At 45.4% G+C, this 25171-nt stretch overlaps 1 protein-coding gene across 5 annotated transcripts in view; it reads right to left on the bottom strand.

The window, feature by feature from the left end:
- MEST (mesoderm specific transcript) overlaps positions 1 to 25171 on the bottom strand; it is a 272991-nt gene that overhangs the window by 26692 nt on the left and 221128 nt on the right. For 4 of the 5 annotated variants that reach the window (XM_069629615.1, XM_069629618.1, XM_069629614.1 and 1 more), the window contains exons 9-10: positions 23324 to 23425; positions 21444 to 21520 (exon numbers count right to left, since the gene is read on the bottom strand). In XM_069629615.1, the coding sequence (XP_069485716.1) occupies positions 21444 to 21520; positions 23324 to 23425 (179 nt within the window). The remainder of the gene's footprint in view (positions 1 to 21443; positions 21521 to 23323; positions 23426 to 25171) is intronic. The other variant, XM_069629616.1, reaches the window with a different exon arrangement.

Genomic DNA, 25171 nt, shown 5'->3' with positions numbered 1-25171 from the left:
AATGTCACTTTTATAGACTTTCTTTTCGGCGTTTCTCTTTCGCTGCCCTCTTCCTTATGATCCGTCTCTTTTGCTTGTCTTTTTATGTTGCGTTCTTGAATGTTCTGATTTGCACTTTTATATTTTCTTTGAGTTATGTACGTTCAATTCAAATCCTAACCGAAACAACTCTGTGCTTCCCTTCATCATTTCTTCTTTGACCTTATGAAATTTTAGATGTAAAATCCCTTTGTGTCTGCTCTTTTTTCCATCAATATATTCTACTATGGTAATGTCATTTGACGAGATTTTCCTTAGGGATGGTATATAATGCAGCAAGTGTATTACATTTTTCCGATTTAGGTTGGTGTCGATTCTTAAACATATTTTCCAACATAATTTTAGGTTAATGTTTTTCATGTTTTTTAGCTGGGTAAGATCCCAGCAACCCATGTTTTTTTTTGTGCTCATTCTGCCGGTTTTATTGGATTCCAGGTTTATAGACTGGTTTGTTGCAGCATTCTTTTCCCACCTGTTAATTTTATTTCGTTTTGTGCCATTGTTAGAAATGGTGTTTCATCTGTTGAGTCTTTGCAGTCTCTATCCTTGTCGTGGCTCGTTGCTTGGTAGGGATTGGCTAGTGTACTAGACTGTCAATTGGTGTTTCTTGTTCAACCTGCGTCTCTTCAACTTTTTCCATTTCAAATTGTGATTAGCTTATCTCAATGTAATGCGATGCATCGTCAATCAAGTTTTGTGTAGTAACATACTCTTCTAGTTTTATTACTGCTTTACTTTGTTTGGCCTCTTATTTCTGATTCCTTTGCCTCTTCTTTAGACCTTTCTGATTTTTGACGTGGTGGCGTTTTGAGGTTTCATAAGAATGCCCAAGACCCATTCACTGTCCTCTTTGTTATATTTATGTTCTTGGGTTTATTTCCTCTGATGTTCTCTTTGAAGGTGTTGCTTTTGCTTCTTGTTTTCATTCCACATTCTCCTCTTGCTGTTTACTTTTCATCAGCTGTGCATCTTTTGTACGAAAAACCGATTAGACGCTCTTCCTATTCGCGGTTTCTCCTTTTTTCTTTTATGATTATCCTTACTTTCAGTTACTTGTGATGATTTTCTACCTCTCAGTTGTTTCTGTCTCCTGCTCTCGCCTTGTCCCGTGTTGTTTCCCAATTGAGTTAGGTTGTTGACTGTTTGAAATCTTTCTGATCTTTCATTCGCTTCATCTTCTGTAGTTGTTGTCGACTTTTGAGGGGGGGTTTCGGTGTAATTCTTCCCTGGTCATTATCCCTGTCAGGTTTCGGGGTCTCTATTTTTTCTGTTGCTTCCTTGTTGTATACTTTGACCAGGTCTCTGCATCTCCCACTCTCTTGTCTGCAGATTTTCTCCCATCCATTCTATGGCAGCCATGAAAGCAGACCTAATGGTGGTTTTTTCTCCTTGGTCACTGCTTGCGAGATCACACAATCTCCTCTGCCATGAGGCTGATGCTTCAGCTTCTTGATTTAGACATTCTTCAATTTTTGATGTAAAAGATTGCAGATGTATCAATTTACTGTGTAACATGGCAAGCAGTGTAGTTATCTTTGATGCTTTCAATAATCATCTCATATAGCTTGGTATATGGTGCTAATGAAATAGTCATTGCAGCCATGACGTTATTATGTATCTGTAGCCCGACAGCAATGGACAACTGTGTTTTGTCCATGGGGGTTATGTTCATTTCCCTTTCTTCTGCATTGAGGGTTATTGATTTATTCTCGTCCTGTATTTCTAGAGTTCCGTTTTGATGGTCCAAGTCTTCTTTTCTCTGTGGGCATTTGTTTGAATTTGTTGATCCTGTTAGGTCATCTTTTGTTCTTTTAATTTTGTCTTCTGATTTCCTTTGAACTCTATGCATGTTTAATAAGATCAATGTGTGTCCCACGTGCACCTCTTGCTCACCGTTTGTTATTATAGCCTCACTCGTGTATTCTGCACCGATATATATTAGTTGCTTTCCCTCCTCGGCAACCTGATACCCTGTGCTGTTATTGTTTTTTGAATTTGATGATGTTTGCTCAGAGGAAGTCTCCGGGAGTTGAATTTTTAAAGCTTGTTAGTGTGGTCTTGTTGTCCAGGCGTCTCTCAGTTTCATTTTTTCTATGAAGTTCGAGCGTTGCTCAATTTCTTATTTCATCTGATACTGAAATTTCTTGCAGACTTACACGTCACGCTTTCCACCATTTGCCGGTTAACAGAGTTGACATTTGGATTCCTTGTGAAAGGATGTTTAGTCCCAATGTTCCCGGTGTCCTGTACGTTTGGAGTGTGTTGTGTGTCCTCGTCTTTGTCATTGTTTTCAAAGACCTCTTCTATAATCATTGACTCATCATTGTTATTAAGTGATTGCTTGTCCATCTCTCTAATCTGCGTTTCACTTGTGCAGTTGGGCACGTCCAATTCCACATCCATTTGTGTGTTCCATTTCTTCCACCGTATTGAGTTTTCCTTTTGTGGTCTTCACCGCGACTTTCCTTGCGTAGTCCCTTTTAAGCGTTCTCCTTCCATGTTATTTTCATTTGCTTCCGTACTCGTTTATTCCAATTTGATTGTTTATGCAACAGTCTCTCATGGAAGTATTAGCATGTGTTTTGCTCCTGTTATTGGCTGTGACCAACATGCTGTTTCACTGTTGGCGTTACTCGATTTACTGGTTAGATCAGCATTCATTGTTTGTACATTGAGAACTATTCTCGTGCTTTCTGTTGCATTGTGGTCAATTATGTTTCCTTGGTCTTTACGTTTCACCACGTCCGCTGCATTTGCTAAGTTCACTTCATTCCGTTCACAGCTTGCAGGGTAAGGCATCTCTGTTGCCATAATGCACGCCATGCTCGTGTCTGCGTCAATAACGATTCCATCTGGTGACATGTCTAATGACACGTCCCTTTGTTCATTACTCTTTGCTGGTAAAATGTTTCCTGAAGCCGGATGTAGAAAAGACCCGGCTTCAAGCAACTGAGCATCTGTTACGTCTAGATTCGCAATCAATGCAGTTGCTTTAAAGTTCACAGAGGTACGCGTTTCTACTGTTCTCACATTCAATTGCGTCTCGCTGGTCACACTTTAATGTTTTTCATGTCGCTCATTCCTCTCACTTACTTGGTGAGTTGCCTGCAAAGCTTGCAGAGCGTGCAGTCCCGCTTTTGTCTTTCTCCTCGTCCTCGCTGGTCGTCAGTCACTGGCGTTTCCACGGGCATCTCGGGTCCTCCCACGAGACGCGGGTTTGCTCTTGTATTTGGTCGACTTCCTACGTTGCACGGATCTTCAAATTCCATTATTGCAGTCACGCCTGTCTCGCCCGGACTAGGACTGGAATAAGAGTGGACATACACGCCATACACGTGGACAGGCACAGCCAGATCCGCTGGTAACACGGGTCCAAACGGCCTGCTCACTCTCACAACTGGAATAACACTGGACTCACTACTAAATATGTTTTGTTCATGGCTTGTTTACTTTTGATCTTGTACTGACTCCTGGTTTGTCTGTTCTTTGTATTACTACTTGATCTTTTGTCTCTATTGTGGACTTTGATAGTGTTGACGTATTTGTTCTTGCGTGCATGTTTGATCTCTGTACACATTGAGATTGGTTCCTCATAGTACTCTGCTTGAGTCTTTTAAATTCCCTATATGCATATATGCAGCATAGGACACAGAGAGGTACGCATGAAGCAGCAGATATGAAACAAAAATAGCAGTACCATGAAAAGAATTGTAACTTTTATTTGTTTTTTCTTTTTCCTCCTTGTGGTGCAACTGACATGATGTTGGTTATTATTTGTTCTGATGCTTATACATTGTATACATGATATGTCATTCAAATAATGTGGATGGAATTTGATTGGACTGTAGTGGACTGAATTAAGGGATTGCCCCAAAGACAGCTGTGGCTCAGTTTGAGCAGATTGTGAGCACATGGATTTCTAGAGTCTAGATTCTAGGAAACTTGCATTGCCACTTAGATAGAGGTATGCCTGTCACTACAACCCATGCATTTCTCCACACCTATCTCACAATCACATTACAGAGTGCACAATGCAGCCCATGCATTTCTCTGCACTTTGTAATGTGATTTTGAGGAGGATGGGAAGGAATAAATGGACTGTGGTGCCACAGAGATCAACAAACACACACATGTCAAACATGCTCTAACAATGCCTATTTTGTATGAATGATAAAAGTTTGGTGTTACACGTGTTTTGTGTGTATATATCTCAAACATAACTGTAATTTTCTTTCTGATGCATGTATCTGCTTCGATTCACATGCATTGCATAGGCCGACATCTAGTGGTTCGTGCAGTTTATTACATGACTTATTTTCGATTGAGAAAAGGGATGTCAACAGGGTGTGTATGCAATACTATCCGTACTGTGATGTGTACAGTATCCATGCTCCTACACGTGTTGAGGTCCTCAGATTGTGAAATGCGATCAACCCAATGGCTTAATAAAACAGAGTTATAGTATTTCGGTGTTAGTCACTAGCTATTTAGCATTTGTGTTTTTTCTATTAATATAGATCATTATTTTTCATATTATCATCGGCGACCAAGCTCGACAAAGCATCCCAGCTCTCGACAACGACTTTGCGCACTCAAGTGTTCTGGAGCGTCGCCAACGACCTCTAACTCTTCAGGCTTCAGCCTTCACAGTAGGGAGAGTGAGAGGAAAAACATTTAACACACTTTAGGAGAATGACTCCACACATTTCCCCCATAATATAAATCATCTCACTGTCCTCCGCTGCTAGTCATGGAGAAGACTCCTTTCAAAAGTTGCCCTTCCTGTAACCGTACATTTCCCAGGAAGGATACACAAAACATGTGTAACCATTGTCTTCCAAGAGAGCACCAGGAGCCAAATGTCGAGTGTGGAAGCTCTTCAAGTTGAAGACGCTTAAGGATCGGCGATTGGAGCGCTGGGCAGTCTACGCAATGCAAGCTGAGGCAACAACTCAATACCCCCGCTGGCACGGAGGGATCCGAGGCGGTCCAAGCTTCATTAGCGAAGCTGAGGAGACATCCTATCGGAAAACGGAGGATTCCCAGGTGCCAGTCCCCAGTACTGAATGGTAGGTGCCTCGCTCTGTCATGGAGGCTTTCCCTGGTGACAAATACAAACAAAGCATATGCAGGGCTCTGGCATGGCACTCAGTGCGTCGACACTAAGTAAACAAAAGGAGACTGTTTCAAACAAACAGAAACACACTTTGCCCACACCACACGTTTCAACACCCTCATCGGAAAATGCCAAGAACACGTCCCCCTCAGCAAATGGTTCTATGGCTAATAGAACCTCTGTGCCAAGGGGATCTCGCTCAGTGAATGTTCCTAAGGCCACAAACATGCCTAGCAAGCTAGTTCTGTATCCAAAATAGCCTCACAGAAACCAAAACAGGGACTGCAGGTGCCGTAACAGACCGTTTTCCACAATTGCAGAAACACTGCGGTGGAGGTTCCTCTGCTTTAGTGGATACAGTAAAGAAAGAAACGCAGGCCCAGGGAAGTCAAGAAGACGTTATTTGTCCAGTCCAGGACACCCCTGAAATTGTTCGGCACACTACATCACCAAGGTAACCTCTCCAGACTCAAATGCCTCACTCACTTGATTGATTTAATATTTTCGACCACACTACTACTGACTTAACAGTCTCAACGCTCCAGACATCCGACTCAGAGTGGACATATCGCAAAAAACACATGACCAGTTATCCAGGGCCAGCAAAAGAGAAGATCTTTAAGCCCTTTTAGAAAACTGGCCAGGTTTGTATGATGCCGAAGTAAAGCTGGGAGGTTAGTCCAGATCACCTGCCCTAGATAACTGAACCCTCTTTCTCCGAGGGTGGTAGGTTTGATTGTTGAGGCAAAACACTGGCCTATTGGCAGGCGCTACTAAGCTTACAAGCAAAGTAGGAGGGGGGTATGCCTAGAGAGGCACTTGTAAACCATAGAAGTCAAGTATGGCTTTAACAGGCAGCCATCTTTGGAGCATCTGAAAGCAGAAATATTATCAAGTTTCTGGAAGAAAAAAATCAGGTGAACTGCTGAGTTTTGGTCTACTTGCCCTCGACGTGAAAGGGCGGGCAAAAATACATTGCAGTTGTCCAAACCGGAATTCGTAAGTGATCCAACTACCATAGTGAACTATTCTTTAGTGGGGCAATTAAGGATCCCTCAGCTGTACATGAATGAAACCTGCTGTCAATGGGGCTGGTACATGAGATGTTAAAGAAAGGGGAGCATTCGACCAAAAACCCAGGTTTTTTTACTTTGGATTTTAAGCTAATGAGTGGAGGAGAGGACCCAGGGAGAGAATCATTGTTAGAGCAGTGAGTAATCTAGGACTACCCATTCAGTTGAAGCCAGCCAATCGCCCTCCATTTTGATTTTGGAACGACCCATGGATACATAGAGTTGGGTGTCATGTACGAGGAGAACAGTGGCCAAATGTAGATGTCTAAAAATGCTGCCAAGATTGGGACATGTGAGTAATTTGAGGGCGTCCTCACCTCTTGTCCCTGGATATCCTCCTCCCAGGGGGCCAGGGAAAGGCCGTTGGTATCAGATTCGGACTCTGGGGTGGATATGCCAAGAAGGACTACTTGGGTGAAGGAGACTTGAGGAGAGTAGATGAGGAACCCTTAGATGAGACATGGTATCCCCCTTTTCCCTCTCAAGATGTCCGCTCAATCCCCCAGATCCCTGGACTATTGTAGGTCAGATCCCTATTAACCCATTAACATTCACTCTTACACACACCACTTTGGTACTGGGACGAAGAAGAGGCAACAAAAAGAGACAGAACACTTTAGAACAAACAATGTGTGGTCTAGTAGTCAGAGAGCCAACCAGCTCGGCGTGATGTTTAAATACCCGCAATACAGGAAGGATGACAGTGTCCGCTATGGCTGTGGACGCCAAAGGACCAAACCTCCCTCGGAAGCCGCGCAGAGGGAAGAGCAAATGGCAAGAAAGCAGCAGGCTGCGGGGACGCCAAGAGCAGAGGAGAAGCTCTCGGCGTTTGCATTTATGGGCAAAGCCAGAGACGCTGGGAGAAGTGGAGACTGCGAAGTCCAGGGGAAGCTGAAGGAAGCAAAAGCAAAGCAGACTTCACCGAAGCCGTTGCTACAGTCCACTGTGAGAGAAACCAAAGGCACCAGAAGAGACCAGTGAGTTCAGTGAAGTGGGAAAGGACGCCAGGGTATACTGGAGGTGGCCTGTATAAAGAAATAGCAGAAAGTGGAAAAGCCTTAACCTGGCATGGAAAGAAACCAGGTTAACTTGGGAGGGCCATATCCCGATAAGCTGAAGCAATGTAAATGAATACTGATCCGAATGAAAGCAGTTGTGTGGAAATTTATGAATGTCAAGGAACAATGTACTTCGATTGAACAAGTATTGACAAGAGCCATAAGAGTATGTGAAAGTGTGACATGTGAATAGTGGCAAACAAGTAATGATAAAGCATAAAGAGGATGTGAAATGAGTCTTAACCAAATCCCACTGTAAAGTTGAAACAATGGCAGTGTGCAGGGGAAGGAGGAACAAGTTAGGTGTGTCAGTTGTGTGACCTGTAATGGATGGACAGTGTGGTTCAACAACTGCACCTAGACCGAGGACACCCACCTATGGAAAAGCCAGTAGAGATAACTACAACAGAGCTTGTGGGAAAATCTAAAGGAAACCTAATGCGAACTGGAATTGAAGAATTGAAATTTGTGAAATTGTTGAAAGACTTGAAGCCTTGGGGGAAGGGAAACCCCTCGGGACTTTGTGAACTATCTTGAATCCTGGGGAAGGGAAATCCTTTCCAACCAAGAGCTGGAAGAAGCTTGGAACTGTTATTTGAACACTTATGAAGCTGACATCCCTACACATCGTATACAAATAAATGTGAAGGCAAGTATAGGTTTTTTACTTTGGACATCCTGACCTAGACTATCCTTAGTTTAGTTAGGTAGGGAAATCCCACCTTTGCAGAGGGCAAGTTAGGCCTTTTTCCAACCCTGCTTTTTGATTTAATAAAAGTATAAAAAGCAAACTTAGTTCAGTTGTCTGTTTCTACTTCATGATGCCTTCACAGACACCACACTCACCGATGGTCCAAATGGAATAATATTCCCCAAAAGTAACTGTCGACCAATGATCATTAAAACAAGCATTGGCAATACCAACCGTTTCAGCTTTTGTGTAGGCATGGGAAAGGTTCTTGCCAAGCACTGCCATAATGGCATTAAATGGCCATTGATGATGGCAGGTACAAATGATGAGAGTACCTGGACATGTAATTGCAGTGCCTGGTTTTTAACAGCACTTCAGTGAAGGACACGCATAGTGCTTATAAATCGAGTGGGTGAAGGCAGATCTGGTTCAAACATTTGTATTACACCAGTATCAGGTTTACAGCTCCATTTAACTCAATAACTCTCAGAAGACTGCACTGAAAAAACACTTGCAGGCAGGAGTGCAAAGTGTGATGGTACGGTGAGATTAAAGAGAGCTAAAAGAGTTCCCATGGGTAGGTGTTTTGGGTGGGGAGGGGCAGGAACTGGGTGGGAATGGCCATAGTGATTAGCATGGCCATAGGCCGTCAATGAGTGGGCAAATAACCGAACACCACCTAAAAGCAGTGTGTCCCCCCATCTCATGTGTCATGTCACCCTATATGTACTCTAATGCAATAGTTTCAGCTTATGGGTGGCACAAGCAGCACCTAATAGACCAAACTAAAAAAAAGGATGAAAAGCCATGGATGACCTTAGGCCCAACTTCCATGACTCTTCTAATCCCAATTTGCAGAACTGAATCGCCAAGCAGGGTAAAAGTTGGGAAGTGGAAAGGGCATATGGTCAAGCCAGTCTTAAAACAAATATGTTGCACGGGACAGCACAGCCAAAATTGTGGTACAAAACCATAAGAACACTGGAATAAATGTAGTGTGTAGAGGGGTCACCTTTTCTCTGTTGGTGACAATCTGTGGTTCTGAAGCAATATAACAGAAGGCCACGTAGGCCAATGGCACAGTGTTGTGCGATAGGTGTTTGGCGACGAAGGGGTCGGTACGCGAAGTGCGAGCATGTAGTTCAGCTGTGAACCAGCAGCGACCACAAGGTAAGAAAGGCGAGGGCAGGGTGCGCAGCCATTACTGCATCCCACTCAACTGCCCTACCTAGCGCCTAGTTCCATTTCAACGCATGTCTCATTCTGCACTGCCTCCAAGTACCCATTAGGGTTCCCCTCCCTGGGTAGCAGTACTTTGTTTTTGATGTCTCCAACTGTTTCTGGGCATTTCTCTTGCATTCTTCTGCATTTTTCCTTCCAGGTGAATGTTTTGGCCTCTGTCAATGTTACTCTGCATTCCCCCGCATTCTTCTGCATTTTCTCTCCTAGGTGAATGTTTTGGCCTCCATAACTGTTTGTTAATTTCTCCTGCATTTTTCTCTCTAGACGAGTGTCTCTGCGTGTGCTTGCACACGGCTTACTGTTGTGCCCACTAACACTTTCTCATCTTCGCTAGGTTCCCTCTCACTCTGTTGGTTACTATTGGTGTCCTCTGGGCCTTTTTCCACCCTAGGCTGAGCTGAGCCTGGCCCCCACTGCTGTTTCCACTCACTGCTTGTTTGCTGCCCTAGTTTACTCGTCTCCATCTGTGCTCTGCTGTTGCCCGTTTCCCTCTGCCCCCCTTTCCAAATCACCTCCTGTGCACCTTGTGTGGCGTAGCTCTGTAGTGCTCCCTTCTCTTCTCTCCTGCCCTTTACCTTTCCTTTAACACACCCACTATAGTGATCTCAATGTCCCCCATCTCCTCCAACTGCTTCTCTATCTCCTATCCTACACCTCTCACTAAGACGGGAAGGAAGAAGCTCAAGAAGGATGCACTGGTCTCCAATCCAGGTCTTCCCATCGCTGAGACCTATGTCAGTGCCTCCTCCAGACAGACTCACTGACATCCTCTTTGTCGTTCCTTTTCATATTTGTTTGTTTATTTGTATAGCATGCAAAACCCTAAGTTATCTAAGCGCTTAAACATAGTAATAGTGCTTCAGGATATATGGTGGGACTTCTCTCACCTTCTTCCTCTTCTCCCATTAATAGTGGCATCAGGTGGGAGGCCCTCTTGGCCTCCTTCCTGTCCGCCAGCGTCATCATTAATGTCTATCTAAATGGCACTGCCAGGGCCCTCAGCCCAATGTCCTCCTATTTGATAGGTGCCTCTCTCGCCTCATCAACCTCCTTCATTCTCCTGCTACTCTTTCTACCGCTGCCCTGGCTCCTCTGCCACCTCCTTCTTCGATCTCTCTGGCTCCTTTGCCATTTACTACTTCTCTGGCCCCTCGTCCACCACCTCTGTGGCAGGGACGTCATTTCATGAAAATGCCAGGTGTAGCAGAAGTAACATCACATGACTCTTGACCTCTGATGACATCACAGGAAGTGATGTCATTTGACCACACCCCGAAGTGACATCACGGGAAGCGATGGAACACAAACTTTCACCCCTTGACAAATGGCATCACATACCATTCTTCCCAAGTACACTATGAAGAATATGGTTACGATATCACTGTAATGTGATATACATTGCATACACGAATGGATCGTTAGATGTATCGTTAATCAGTGCGTATAGGCCCATATTACCAAATTACTGTGAATTAGTTTATATAGAACAATTATACATACAATATAACCCGACCTGTGTCGATATCCATTTATCAACCTCAAAAGGATGAAAGGGCGAGTTGCCCTCGCCGGTATTCCAACCTGCAGATCACACGCACATCGCAGCAGCGAGAGCTCCACCCACTGAGCTATCTTACCGGTTACAGTAAAACGAGCAGTTACATGTCTGAATGTTCTCAAAGTCAGAAAGCAAATTGCACTCTGTAGTAGATACCATTAAACTGATAACTGAGATTTAACAGCAGGACAGTTCATCTGCAGGTCTGGTGCAAACTTGGCCACATGTCAAGTCTGCATGGATCTACTTTACAGGCTTCAGAGGTTGGCAAAACACATACCATTGGGAGTGTTCATAACTGTGTATTAAAGAATTTAGAATAGTGCAGGGAAAGCATCACACTCACACGGCATCCCGTACTCTGGGCACTCGTTAACTCATACATGCAAACAAACATCCTGAACAGCATGCCAGAAAAGACAGACATTACAACAAAGCATTAATTGTGGCACAATGAAATCAAGGGCCACTTCATGTGTTATGGTCCAACATTTCTACACTGTACACAAGCTTTTAGGCAGAAGGATTTAGTCAAGTGAAGGAGGAAACTGAGATGGAATGTCTTGTGATGATTGTAACAGAGACAACGGCAGAAATAAACATGCTAAAATTGCGAAAAGCAAAATATATAGTCCGAAATTGATGATTATTCTACTCTAAATGCTTTTGGGACGTTTTTGTCTGCTTTGGGAATTTTGTGTGTTTAAGAACAGACTAAATCAGTGACTCAACCCCTGAAGAGTGCCAGAAATAAATCTTTAATGAGTCTAGCAATTAGTGTATAGAATTCCAGAAAGACAAACTATTTGTTATTCCCATTCTTTCTCATTTAGGGTCACTGCTCAGTGTTACCCTTGTGGAACCCACTGTTTTTTTTAAAAGAGGCATGAACAACAGAGAGCCACATGGCATTGGCCACAGGCCAGGAGCTTCTTACTTTGTTTAGTGGTAGCAACAGACACCTCAGGGGTTACAGTTGCGTCCACTGGTGACCCCAAATTACATCCCTGCTCTCTGGCTCCCTTGACAGCCACCTCCCCTCTGGCTCCCTCACCACCTTCAGCCTCCGCCCCTCTGGCTGCATTGCCATCTACTATCTCTCTGGTTCCTCTGCAACCCACCCCCCATCCTCCTACCACCCCTCTGGCTCTTCTGCTGCTGCCTCTTCCTTCCACCTCTCTGGCTCCTCTGCCACTTCTGATGGGTACTCCTCTCTCCTGTACCCCACCTGCCCCTGGAAGTCTTTCAAAAGTGGCAGCCTGGTTCACGTGGCTACTCTCAACTCTGGCTCTGTTGTCAAACATCTGCCACCTCCCAGAACTCCTGGACCTGGATATTCTTGCTCTTCCCGAGACATGGTTCAAGGCCAGATCTGTCACGCGTTTTGACACACTCCTCCCTGAGGGCTACAATATCCTCTCCGAGCCCAGGCTGCACAGGCCCAGTGGTGGAGTAGCCCTGATATTTCCTGAATGTATCCCTGCTTCCATCATCCCCACTCAGACTTAGTCCTCCTTTGAATGCCTGGTTTGCAGGTTCTCTATCTCTCCCAGCCTCTCTCTGACCTTGCCCACCATCTAAAGGCCACCTGGCCAGCACACCCTCTTCCTCTCTGAATGGGCTGACCCCACCTTCTCTCTCCTTTCCTTTTACCTCTCAGCCTCTTATCCTTGGGGATCTCAACATCCACCTGGACTCCCAGATCCCTCCTCTGGGCGTTTCTACAATCGATGTGACTTCTGCATTCTACCCTCTGATCCAACACACTTAGCCGGACACACCTTGGATGTTCTCAGCTCTTCAGACATCTCTCTCTCTAATCCTTTTACTACTCCTCTCTCCTGGACTGGCCACTTCCTTCTTTCTTCTCACTTGAAGCTTTCTGTCCCCTTGGCAAAGCCCCACCCAGCACTGCCATCTTCCTTTTGCGGTCATTCAACCTATTAAGCGAGTGTCAGTGGCTGCCTTTGCCTCCACTTTCTCTCCCCGACCTACTCATGCGGCTGACTCCCGCTCTGACACAGCCCTTTCCAACCTTCACTTTCCTGTCTCTAACACTCTGGGTAGCCTTGCCCCTGTCATGAGGATCTGTCTGAAGCCTGCCCCCAAGTGCAGCACTTGGAACAACTCTGATCTGGCTATTCTGAAACACAAGTGCACAGTAGCTGAGCAGTAGTGGGGGGGCATCGGGCGTACCCTCCGACAAACTGGCCTGCCAGAGGAAATACAGACTCTCCATCTTCTCCAAGAAAAGGGGTCCATATTCAAGGCTGCATCACTGCGGTCTCTAACAACACGGACAAACTTTTCAAAATCGGCAAGGAGCTGGCCAATCCTACAGCAGTATCTACCTCTTCTACGCCCACCCAGGCTCTCTGCACTGCTCTGGCTTCTCATTTTACCACTAAAATCGAGGACATTCTGTCAACACTCCCCTCTTCTTCCTCTCTCTCTACCTCTAACAGGCCCTCCTTGGCAGCCCACCCGCCCTCCTCAACTCCTCCCTCTCTCTCTCTCTCTCCTGTAACACCTGATGTTTCTAGACAAGTGACCCCCCTGCTCCTCCAGTACCATTAAGGACAACCTGGTTTCTCTTGCTCCAGCCTTGGCAGATTTCTGTAATCACTCTTTCGCCACTGGTACGTTCCCCTCTCAAGCACTCCCTTGTGAACCCTCTACTAAAAATGCCTTTTGCCGATCCCCCCCCCATTCCGGCAAACTATCGCCATCACCCATTTCCTGGGCAAACTTGTGCAGAGGTTGGCAATCTCCCATCTGACAAATGGTAGAAGAAGGGATAAAGTACAACCACGCTGGTACCGAGATTATGGGCATTGCCTGCAGTAGAAAAATCCACTGCCACCAGCCATAACTAGGCGATTGTCTATTATTATTATTATTTGTATAGCGCACAACAGCCCGTGGGTATCGCAGCACTGTTACAGAGGTAGGTAAGCTCCTTAGTTACAGTGTTACATACAACGCATATCAAAGATATTACAGGTAAATTAGTTACAGTGGTATTGGACATGACATAAGTGTAAACAGTTAATTTGGTTACAGGGAACATGAGTACACAAACCTAAAACAAGTAGTGGGTGTGCAGAGGTTAGTCAAACAGCCAGGTTTTGAGTGCTATGCGGAATGCAGGGTGGGAGGGTTCGTTTCTAAGGGTAAGTGGCAGAGAATTCCATTGACTGGCAGCAATGAAGGGGAAGCTAGCACCACCTGCTTTGGCAAGTTTGACTCTGGGGATGGTGAGATGGTGGGCATATGGTGTTCTGATGGGTCTGGTAGAGCCCGCTCTGACTACTTTCGAGGAGAGGCTGTGAGAGAGATACCCTTGCGAGTGATGGCGAGAGTCTTAAATGGAATGCGTTCTTTGACGGGGAGTCAGTGGGCTTTGCGTCTGGGCTGCAGAGATTGTGTTATCTTTTAGGAACGTTGAGGGCAGCTCGAAGTTCATTGTTTTGGATTATTTGGAGTTTCAGTAGGTTTTTTGAGGAAGTGCCGGCAAAGAGGACGTTGCAGTAATCCAGCCTATTATAGCAATGGCAATGGAGAGAGAGTTCTCAGTGGATAAACATGGTTTTGGCTGCGTTAATCATCTTGGTGTAGTATGCCGCTGAGGAGGCGATAGCACTGAGTTGACGTGACATGGAGAGGGTGGCATCAAGGTAGACCCTTAAGGTTTTGAAAGAGGGAGACAGTAATCTCTATATTGTCAATTGTAAAGGTGAGTGAGTTTTTAAAAAACAATCTGAGAGGCTACTAGGAGGATTTCAGCCTTATCGCTGTTGAGGCAGACTGTTGGCTGCTATCCAGGCCTGAATAGTAGAGTAGGCTGTGTTGAGGGTCTTGGAGTCAGTTTCATAATTACGGAGATTGGGAGGAGGACTTTGGTGTCATCAGCATAGTTGGTGTAAGCTATGCCAATGGAGTCCAAGATGTCAAAGAGGGGCTTAGTGAAAATGTTGTAAAGAGTGGGAGAGATGCAGGATCCTTGTGGGACTCCGCAGTGGACGGTGGTGGGGGCTGCACAAGCCTGATCTGAGAACACTCAAGGCTCTTCCTTCCAGGAATGAGGTGATCCATATTGTGGCTTTGGGTGAGAAATGGGCTGAGGAGGTGAGGTGATGGCACAGAATGTTGTGGTACACTAAGTCAAATGCATGTGATAAGTCCAGAAGGAGGAGTAGGGCAGGCTTGCCTGCATCTTTGATCTCAGAGTTGGTTTTTTTGGTCAAGCAGAGCAGATGCTGTGCCTTGACCAGGGTGAAAGCCGGATTGACGTAGGCCCATGATATGGTTGGTTTCAAGGAAGTGTTCAACTCGAGTCTAGGCTGCTTTGTCAGGATTTGTAAGTGGAAGGGGACTGTAGTTATGGGCCTTTAGTTGTTGGGGGAGGCCGGGTCAAGTGAAGGTTTTTTTTTTTTAATATAAGTGATTGTAACCAAGCTTCCTTAAGGCTAGGGAGATCCAGTCCTGAAGCCAAGGAGGCGTTTATGAATGCAGTGAGAAATGTGCCAGTGTTACAGCAAAGTCTTTGATGATCATGGCTAGGCAGTCATCACCTTTGCAATTAGATGGTTTGATGTGTTTCAGGAGGGTGAGGACTTCGGGTTCAGTGACAACTTTGAAAGAGAAGAGGGGGGAGGTCCTGGATGTAGGGGTAAGTGGTGGGTGTAGCTGTGGCTGGGGACAGTGCGTTCGGGTTGGTTAGGATTCTATTATGCAGTAGGTCAGGTTTGTTGAGCATGGATTGGATATTAGAGCACTACCAATTGTCTTTGAAGATTACCTGCGTGGTAGGAGCTGGTGATCCCAATTCCTTGAAGATGGCAGAGACCTCCTTGGGTCCAGATTTTGCATTGATAATCCTAGTGTTGAAGGAGGCGGATTTGGCTAAGATTATTGCCTTTTTGTATTGGGCGGCTATCCTGCTGAATTCTAGTTTTGTGGATTCAAGTGGGTTAGCTTGCCAAATGGAGCGGGCAGTCCGTTTCAAGGTTCGGAGTTCCAGTAGCTCAGGGGTGAACCAGGAGTTTGCTTGTCTGGCAGATTTAGCTTTTCTAGCTGACAGTGGGGCTATGGCGTTGACTGCATTCTTTAATGTGGAGTTGTATAGTTCAGCTAGAACTGTGGGGTCATTGGAGAAGAGAGGTCTAAAAGCAGGCATTTCTAGATAGGGTAGAAGCCTTGCTTTGGTCAGTTTACATGAGCTCCGAGCTAGAGAGGGCGGTAGGGGAGTGGGAAGAGGCTTTTGTTTCGTTGGCATGGGGATAGAGAAGCGTATGACATGGTAGTCTGTCCAGGGGCAGGGGGCGTTGGAGCTTATGGATGAGAGCAATTGTGGTCCACTATCCAATCCAGGATAGCCCTTTGGAGTGGGTGGGGTTTGTGATAGATTGTCTGAACTCCAGGGTGTCAAGAGCTTTGGCAAGGAATTTGGCTTGCGAATCCTCCGGGTCATTGAATCCGAGGTTCAGGTCTCCTAGTAGGATGGATTTAGAGGAGATTTTTAGGTTGTCGGATAGGAGATGGAGGAGTTTCTCGTGGAAGTCAGCCTGGCGGGCCGGTAAACAATGTGTATTGTGATTGTACAGTTAGGGGAAGTGGTGAGCTTGAGGGACAAAATGTCACTGTTACCTTGGAAAGAGTTAGAGACCTGTCTTAGAGGAAGGGGTTCCTTGGCTATGAGGGCAGCTGGCCCACCTTTGGTGTGTAGGCAGTCCGACGGTAAATGTTGTAGCCTTGGGGTAGGGCTAAGGAGATGGCGGGGCCAGAGGCTTCTATTAGCCAGGTTTCCGAGATGGTTAAAAGGTCTAGATTGTGAGCAGGTCGCACTTTTTCAAGGCGTGCGCTGGGAGGTGTGGGCATTAATGAGGGCACATTGGAAAGCGGCAGGAGGATCAATGGGATGCTTAGGGAGGTGGCTGCTAGTAGAATCAAGGGTAGTTGTGGCAGGGGAGCTGGCTGTGTGAGCTATACTCATCTTGGATCCAGATAGGATGGATGGAGTGGTGCTAGGGTTTAGCCTAACAAGTGTCAGGTTAGTATCATCATTAGTGTGCAGAGGAGTTGTAGGAGTAACCTGCAGGAGAGATGGATTCACCGGGTTGGGGGTCTGGTCATAGGCAGTGGGATTGAGATCAGCAGAGTACAGAGTAGGTGTGTCAGGACTGGCGTGTACTGAAGTGTTTGTGCATGGGAGGCCGGCAGGAGCTGCACTCGGCTACAAAGGTGATCCAGTGACGTGGTGGTTTACTGGATGGGTTTGGTGAAGCTTGGTACTTTTTTTTTTAGGTGGTCTGGGGGCGCTAGCTTTGGCAGGTGCAGCACAAGGTAGTTGACTGGCGATGGCAGAGAATATGAATATGGGGGTACCTGAATTCATATGTTTGATGTAATCTTTCCTTAGTTTAGGCAGGGAGACAATTCTTTTTAGGCGAGTGTGGACAGAGGTGGCTGGGGCAGAACAGCGACTCGGGTGGGTGTGCGTGGGCTCTTTGGGTACTGATGAAGTGATAGGAGGTAGCAGCATAGTGAGTTGTTGGTGTGCAGTTAGAGGGGTGAGTGATGGGTGGAGTTGTGTTGAGATCGGGGGATGTAGGAATGGGTGAGCTAATTTCTGAGAAGTGGCGATTGCGTATGGTCGGCGCTGTTAGGCTGAAATTGCTGTATTTGGTTGCTGGGACTTTGGTGTGCAGGCCGAGTAGGCGATTTCTTGAGGACACGACTATTGGGACTACGTGACTAAAACGTCACAGGAGCAGAGACAGGTCTAGTTATCCCTTTGGCACTCCACATAAGGTGGTATGTGCCAATCTCTCAGACTATAAGTTTTAGGAGCGATACGGAGTATCTCTCTATTCTTGAGAACTGTAGTTACTCTAGGATAAATGAAATAATCTCAAAGGAGGGCTCCAAGTGTCCCCAGCAACACTGCCCATAAGGGGCTGTGCGCTGTAATAGAAAGATACAGATGCTTTAAGAGTTATGGAGTGAAATAGACTCCATAGGACAGCTATGAAACAAAGTTCCAAAAGACCGAGCCCTTAAGAATGAATGAGTGGAAAAAGGCTCCATTCATTCAGGATTTCAGACAAAGGTCCAGAAGTCCAGCAAAAGGTGCTGTGGGTCTCACTAGGAGAGGGGATGAAGCATACAAATAATACATCTCCCCAACAACCTCCTCAAAAGGTATTCTCCCCTTTCTCACCTTCCCCCAGAAACTTCACTGTCTCCAGAACTCTTATTTTCTCTAGGCTGGACTACTGCAACAGCCTCTTTCTCAATCTGCCTAACTCTACTCTTCAACGTTTCCAGAACAGGACTGCAAGACTTATCCTTGGCCTCAAGCCCAGGGACTGCATCTCTACGACCCTGAAATCCCTCCACTGACTACCTGTGGCTGCAAGGATCAGGTTCAAGACCCTCTGTCATCCACAAGGCTTTTTGGGGCCGTTGCCCTCACTATCTTCAACTATCTCTTTCTAAATACTTTCTTTCTAGAGCCCTCTGCTAGTCTACCTCTAATTCTCTGCGGGTCAGTTGCTTCTCCAAAATGAGAATATGGGGGTAGATCTCTCTCCTCGGCAGGTGCCTCCGTCTGGAATGGCGTCCCTGCCTCTCCCCGCCTTGAACCAGATCTCCTTACGTTCTGGAAGCTCAAGACCTTCCCTTTCTCCTCTTCTTTCTCGCTCTCTCTCCCCTGCTAACCCACCCTTGCTCCCTCATCCGTCTGCTGACTGGCTGCTTGGTGTCCTCTGAGTCTTACAGGGCACCAGGCCCCCCTGTGACCAGTCCCCCCTGGTCCACCCTGCACTGCCGTCTGGCTTACACTATTTTTCAAGGAAAGAATTTGCAAAATTCGAGACAAGATTTGCACTGATAGATGTGGGTTTGATATTCCTTCTAATCTGTCTTCTACTTTAACTGTTTCTGATAATTAATCGTTTTAGTTTACCACAGTGAAGGACATCATGGTTTCTATTGCACTGCTCAAGGTCAGGTCTGCATCCCCCATGGCCCCTAGTCCACTCCACACTTTGCAAAATCTATCCTCTAGACTTGCTCCTCCTTTTACCTAAGCTCTTCAGCACTCAGCACTCCCTGTCTACGGGCTATATCCCAGACACACTTAAACATCCTGTGGTCTCTCCCTTATTAAAGAAGTCTCATCTTGACCCGGCTGTGGAGGAGAATTACCGCTCTATTCTCTCCTTCCTGTGGCTACGAAGTTGCTTGAATAGATTGTCACTCCTCAACTTTCTGCCTTTTTGGAAACTCGCCATCTTCAGGCAGGTTTCCGTCCGGGTATGGGCACTGAATATGTGTTGGTTTCCCTTCTTGACGGCATTGCTCTACTTCAGGACTGCAGAGAGGCCGCTGTTCTCATTCTTCTTGACCTCTCCGCGGCCTTTGACACTGTCGACCATTACAGACTTCTTCAGTGTCTCCTTGAAGCGGGAATCTCTGGAACTCCTCTAAAATGGTTCTCCTCTTTTCTCTCTAACCATACCCAGTCTGTTTCTGTGCCCCCTTTCATGTCTTCTCCTGTTGCTTATGATTCTGGAGTCCGCACTGGTCAGCTCTTTCACCTCTCTTATAATTTATATATGTTTGATCTAGCAAAATTGATTGCTAGTCACGGCATCCACTTTCTTTCCTACGCCGATGACCCTCAAATTTGGTTTCGTCTTAACGCCTCTTCCACTGAGCCTGAACATAAGCTTAAAAAGTGTCTTTTGGCAGTTTCTGAATGGATGTCCACTAACTGGCTTAAGCTTAATGGCGATAAGACCTAGGAATAATTGGTCGCCTTGGCCTGCGCCATCTCCTCTTGGTCTTCTGATTACTGGTCTTCCTGTTTTGGTCCCTTCCCTGAACCTATTACGACAGTCAAAAGCCTGGGCATACAAATTATGTCCTCAGGAACTAGATCTGCTCAAGTCTCTGGCTATCTGTCAAACCGGGTTTGCCAAACTCAACTCAAAACATTGAAAAAAGTTCTCCCCTTTCTCCCACCTGAATCAAGATCCAAAATTGTCACAGCCTCCATTATGGGATCCATTGATTATTACAACTGGACTTTTGCCAGCCCGAATTTCTGATTCAACGTCTACAGATTGCAGAATTCGGCAGCTCGTCTGGCTTTGAAGGCACCTAGACTGGCTCATTCTCAGGAACTCCTGTGTCAACTTCATTGGCACCCTGTACGAAGCCGCATTCAATTCAAGGCTATATGCCTTGTTTATCGAGCAATTCATAAAGAGGGGGTGGAGTTTCTACAATCTAAATTGATTCCTTATTCAACCCTGTAGAGCCCTTTGATCGGCTAACCTTTCTCTGCTCTGCATTCCATGAGTTCGTCGAGCCCAGGCTGGGGGACGTTCATTTTCTGTGCTTGCACCGACCCATCGAATGCCCTCCCGGTTGAGATCAGGTCTATTCTGCAATTTTTCTGTTTTCGTAAGCAGTTGAAATTTTTTCTGTTCAAAGTACTCCATGTTGGCTATGTCCTCTTGTTTCCTCCCAGTGCCCCAATGCCTTCACCGGTCTTGCTTGCGCTTTGTTAAATCTCTTTACATTACATTATCACCACCACAAAGCCCTATTTCCAAGTGAGAAGCGTCTTGTCAGAGATTATCAAGGGCTCAAATTTTTTATATTCATACAGGACCAGACCAGATAGTGCTTTTGCACAGTAACTAAAATGCTTTGACACGTTCCTCCCACAAGCTGGAGAAAATGTTCTTTGCATAGATAATTCACAGCTCTGTTTCTCTTTCGGATTGAGAAGTTCCACTACAGTCCTGCTGGGGAAAGTTTGGACTCTGTGCTTGCTGATCTCTGGAGCTTCTGTTGTAACCGTTATATGTAGCAAGTTTATAACGGGCCCTTTTACTTGTACTTGGATACTTGCATACAAGTGCTCAGTAGTTTTATTTGGACTGGGAATCTTTGCGTTACATCATTATAGGTTACCAAACTGAAAAGCTACTCATTTGAAATAATAGTGCACACATCTTTTACCAAGAGATTTCTAGCTGGTAAAGGATTAGCCTGCACGGCCCTGCGTTCTAGGCCACTTGCCCGCCACAAACCTGCAGGGTTACAAAAGAGGCAATGCTCTTGGGATTGGTGACCACTCAAAATTTGAAGGGTGTTAAGCCATGCTTCATGGTTACGGACAACACCTTCCAGTTGCAAAATAGTGGAGGGACGTGGTAGGGGGTTTGTGGAGTTTGACACAGTGGAAAAGTTGGAGGACATGCAGCTAACTGTGGGGTGTGCTGGGATTGGTGGGGTACGATCTATTGGCTTATAGGGAGTGGAGATGTTAAAATGCCTCAGTTAAAAGAAAATGGATATCTATTCAAGTCGTGAATGTTTTGAAAGTCTTTCTATTGCAGTTTATATTTTCATAAATCTCTTGGTAAGAGATGTTCTACTGTAGACTGTCATCTACAGAACCTAGAGACCCATGTTCTACTGTAGTTCGATCATCTTCTCTCGATCCCGACCAAATCACTATTTCCAAATACCTCAGTTCTCTTATTAGCCAAAACGAATAGTGCATAGAAAACGGGCAAATCTAAGTTTTGAGAGCTATATAATATCTAAACCTTTAGTCGCAACTGTTGTGTGTTCTTGTACTCACATGGAACAGTGGCAGTGGCTAACGCTCCGACCCACCGATCTCTGTGCCGCTTCCTCTGATTGAGATACTGTAAAATACTAAAGGAGAAAAGGAGTGGTTATTACATAGTCCTGTAGTTCGGCACAGCAGAGACAAAATCGAATTGTGCATTGGGGACAGAACACAGTGTTGTTGAACAAGCAAATCAATGTTTGTAGTCCCCTTTTTGAGATGGTGACGGCATCTCTCTCCTCACCCCCAGCCCAGCCTCTGCCATTTTGGGGCTAATCACTGGCCCAGCTTGAGCGTTGCAGCACCACATGCTATAGACACATGAGTTCATCAAGAGTGGCTTTGAAAAGATCCCAATACATTTGAATGCCAATTATTACTATTTGGGCAACACTAGAATGGTTCAGAATGCAAAACACATGCCCTGCAAGGACAATACAGTTATACTGTAACTTTGGCAGTCAACTTTTAACTGCCTGAATTCTAGCATTTTTCTGCACAAGAAAATTCACAAACGAAAGCACCCAAATAAAGCAACAAAACAAAAAGGTGGTAACATCAGCAGATGTTTTTCGCATTTGCTCCCACTCCATAAGACCATGCTTAATGCTCCTCCACACACAGGACCCCTCACCCCTTTTGGCTCAGCTTCCCTTCGGTGCAGTCTGGCAGCACCATAGAACAGAGCCTGGAGCACAGGAGTCTCCAAGATCCAACGTAGTATTGAGGCTCGAGGAGCAGTGGACTAGGAGAGTCACCACAGATTTTGATGAGACACAATAAGAACCACGAGCACTTGGTGAACCCATTGGAAGTAATGACGAAGGAGACGTTCGCTGGGAGCGCTACTACTGAGATGTTAGGCACTGAGGCACAGAGTGGGGTTCTATACAAGGCCTGCTGGGCAGCTGCAAAACCGCCGAAGTACAGTTAGTGAGTCACAGCCTCTTTGGTTTCAAGCACCAATGCACCCATTCAGACTGATGGAAGCAGGTCTTGCACGAACAGCATTATGTTGGATGATATTTTTTTTTAATCCGGGTCATAGTTCTGAAACCGACGCACGGAGACCGAAAGCAGCACTTTTTAGGTGGGATTCAAACCCGGGAAACTTAAGTAACCAAAATCAAATCCAACACAGAATCGCTACTACTGGGATTTATGCAAATACATAATATGCCCAGATTTGAAAAAAGGCTCAGGAAGAGCCGAATGAATAAGGGCTCTCCTTCGGAAGATCTATGATTCTTACAAATCTTTGTGAACCATAAAACTTAAAATTGAAAGCCAACTAAACATGTGTGAAAGCAACACACCCACCATTTAAATCAACCCCACACAACATCCTGTGCATAGTTCTGTGGGCACTTACCTGCTAACCCAAGTCATTCACAATCTAATCGCTGACTCAACAGAACAAAAGTAGGACCTAACTAGAAGCTTACTGATAAGAATCCTGGATGGCCAAGAACCAATTAAAGTTAACTGAAACAAATTGAAATCATGATCTGCTCAAATAAGACATTGCATCATGGGGAAATCCCTTGTCAGGAAAACCGGGGAGACCACCTTCCGCCTTCTGTGGTTGTCAGATAATGCCTCGGTCACCAGAGTTACAAGGGTTACATTTAAGAAGTTAGAGCCTGTTTGGGCAAATTAACAACTGCACACCAATAGTGAGTCAATTCTTCTGAGATTGAAACAAATATTTTCAAAACATTGCAGAAAGGGTGGTAGGCTTTTGACACAGACTGAAGTAACAAATGGCCAAAGTTTTCATATACACAATAAGAACCGAGACATGACTGGAAACGTGAAGCAAAGAAAATATACAACCAAACAAAGGAAATATATCCAGTATGTCGCAAACCAAACCAAACATACAGTACCTGTCAATGACTAGGTTCCCATCATTTGTGCGAATGCCAGTCCACATATCCCAGTATTCAGCTTCTGACGGCTGGGTGTACGGCCCAAACACTGCTCCAATTCTAAAAGAGTTCAACCAATTTTAATTAACGGAATAGCTGCACTTCACATGGGGTTGCCAATGCTTTCTTCAACCAAAAATGATAAAAGGAAACGTATTAAACATTCACAGTCTATGCATGTACCTGCCACTAGTTGTTTGGGATATAAATTGCAAGTTATTAATGTGGAGGACCACCAATCCGAACCACTCAGATGCTCCCAATGTATGACTGTTACTGATGCTCAATTTTCTGTAGCATCCATCTAGGCTCCAATGGCATCAATTCCATCGATATACAACGTGTACGGTCCCAATGGTATAGCGTTCAGTGCAGCCTGTCTGCAGCATGACACTTGCTAGCAGCTTAAAGAATTCAGCTGATAATAGGCGTCAAAGTTAAGTTATCTGACGTCTAATTTTAATATAACTAGCTCCGTCCAACTACGGTGCAACAATGATCTTGTGGTGCACTATAACGCCACACCTTGGACTCAGGACATGTAAAATGGCATGCGGACATTGATCACACGATAGAGCCTGGAAGTGGCCCTACAATCAATCTCTTGATGTTCTACCCATTTTGCAGGAGGGCATGCCATAACTGGCAAGTAGATGAGAAAGGAAAACTAGATACCTTTTTCAAATCTCATCACTACAGTCTTAAGAGATGTTTTTAACAGTCAAAAACAAAATTCACAATCTCCTGGACAGAGGGAGTAGTGTGGTGTGAGACATGAACATGAAACAGAAGCCACCTTACAGTTTACAGTCGCCCGCTGGTTCATATAAAACTCAACATAACACTTGTTTATTTTTTTTCACACAGCATCACCCATGTCACCTTTGATCCTCCTCTCCCAAATGCTTGTATCCTCAAAGCTGAAATGTATACTGGCACTCTACTTCATTAAACAATTTAAACTTCTGTTGTTTTGGCAGGCTCTTGGTTCTGGCGGTGAGGGTATGTTAGTGGCAAAGGCAAGAAGTAAAATCTGACATGTTGATGCCTACAGATCAGCAATACCAGCTGTATGCCTGTAAGAATCGTGTTATATGTGGCTGGGACACGTGGGCTTTGTGTTACCGCAGGGGAGCTTCAGGTATTCTGCTCTTTTGATAGTGAGATTCACTCTGAAAGCATGGGTAGGAGGACTCGAGATGTAACGTGGTGGGAAATTAATCAAAAGGAATGGTGATGAGTATGTGGTAGGGTGACATGAGCAGCAGGGACACTGCTAGAGGTGTCTTGGATAGCTGTTGTATGGAGTGCAAAGCTGCCATCTTTCTGAATGTCAGACTGCCTTGAAAACATGGAGGGCGAAACAGCTCCTTAAATCAAATTAAGCCAAATCCAAATTCTTCAGTTTTAGCCCCCTTTCTTCCTCTTCAGGTTCACGTCTCCACTTTGAGTTGTATAATCCTAGCTCATACCTCCCCCCAGTCCCCAAATAACTCACATTTCAGCCTTGTGATTGATTGTGTGATGACTCAGTCCTACCTGAATCAATCCAGTCATTAAAAACTCCTAGTTCCCAAACGCCCCTGAATGCTGCAATAGCCCATTTGTCCATGCATGAATCACGTTACACATCCATAGCTGTATCACCTCCTGCTACAGACAAGTGCTGGATGGCCTTTCGGGTGACAGCGCGCTCTACAAGCAACACAAGTACAAGTCTACTGTGGCTGGAGTTCTTGCAAACTCATTCCATTACACTGGCCCATTGGGTGCTCCTCGTTTCCCTTCTGGACCAGAAGCAGAATT

This window comes from Ambystoma mexicanum, chromosome 12, assembly GCF_040938575.1.
Source record: "Ambystoma mexicanum isolate Mex_15411 chromosome 12, UKY_AmexF1_1, whole genome shotgun sequence".
Lineage (NCBI taxonomy): Eukaryota > Metazoa > Chordata > Amphibia > Caudata > Ambystomatidae > Ambystoma > Ambystoma mexicanum.
The sequence above is the reverse complement of the archived record's forward strand: the minus strand, read 5'-3'. Positions and strand labels throughout refer to the sequence as shown.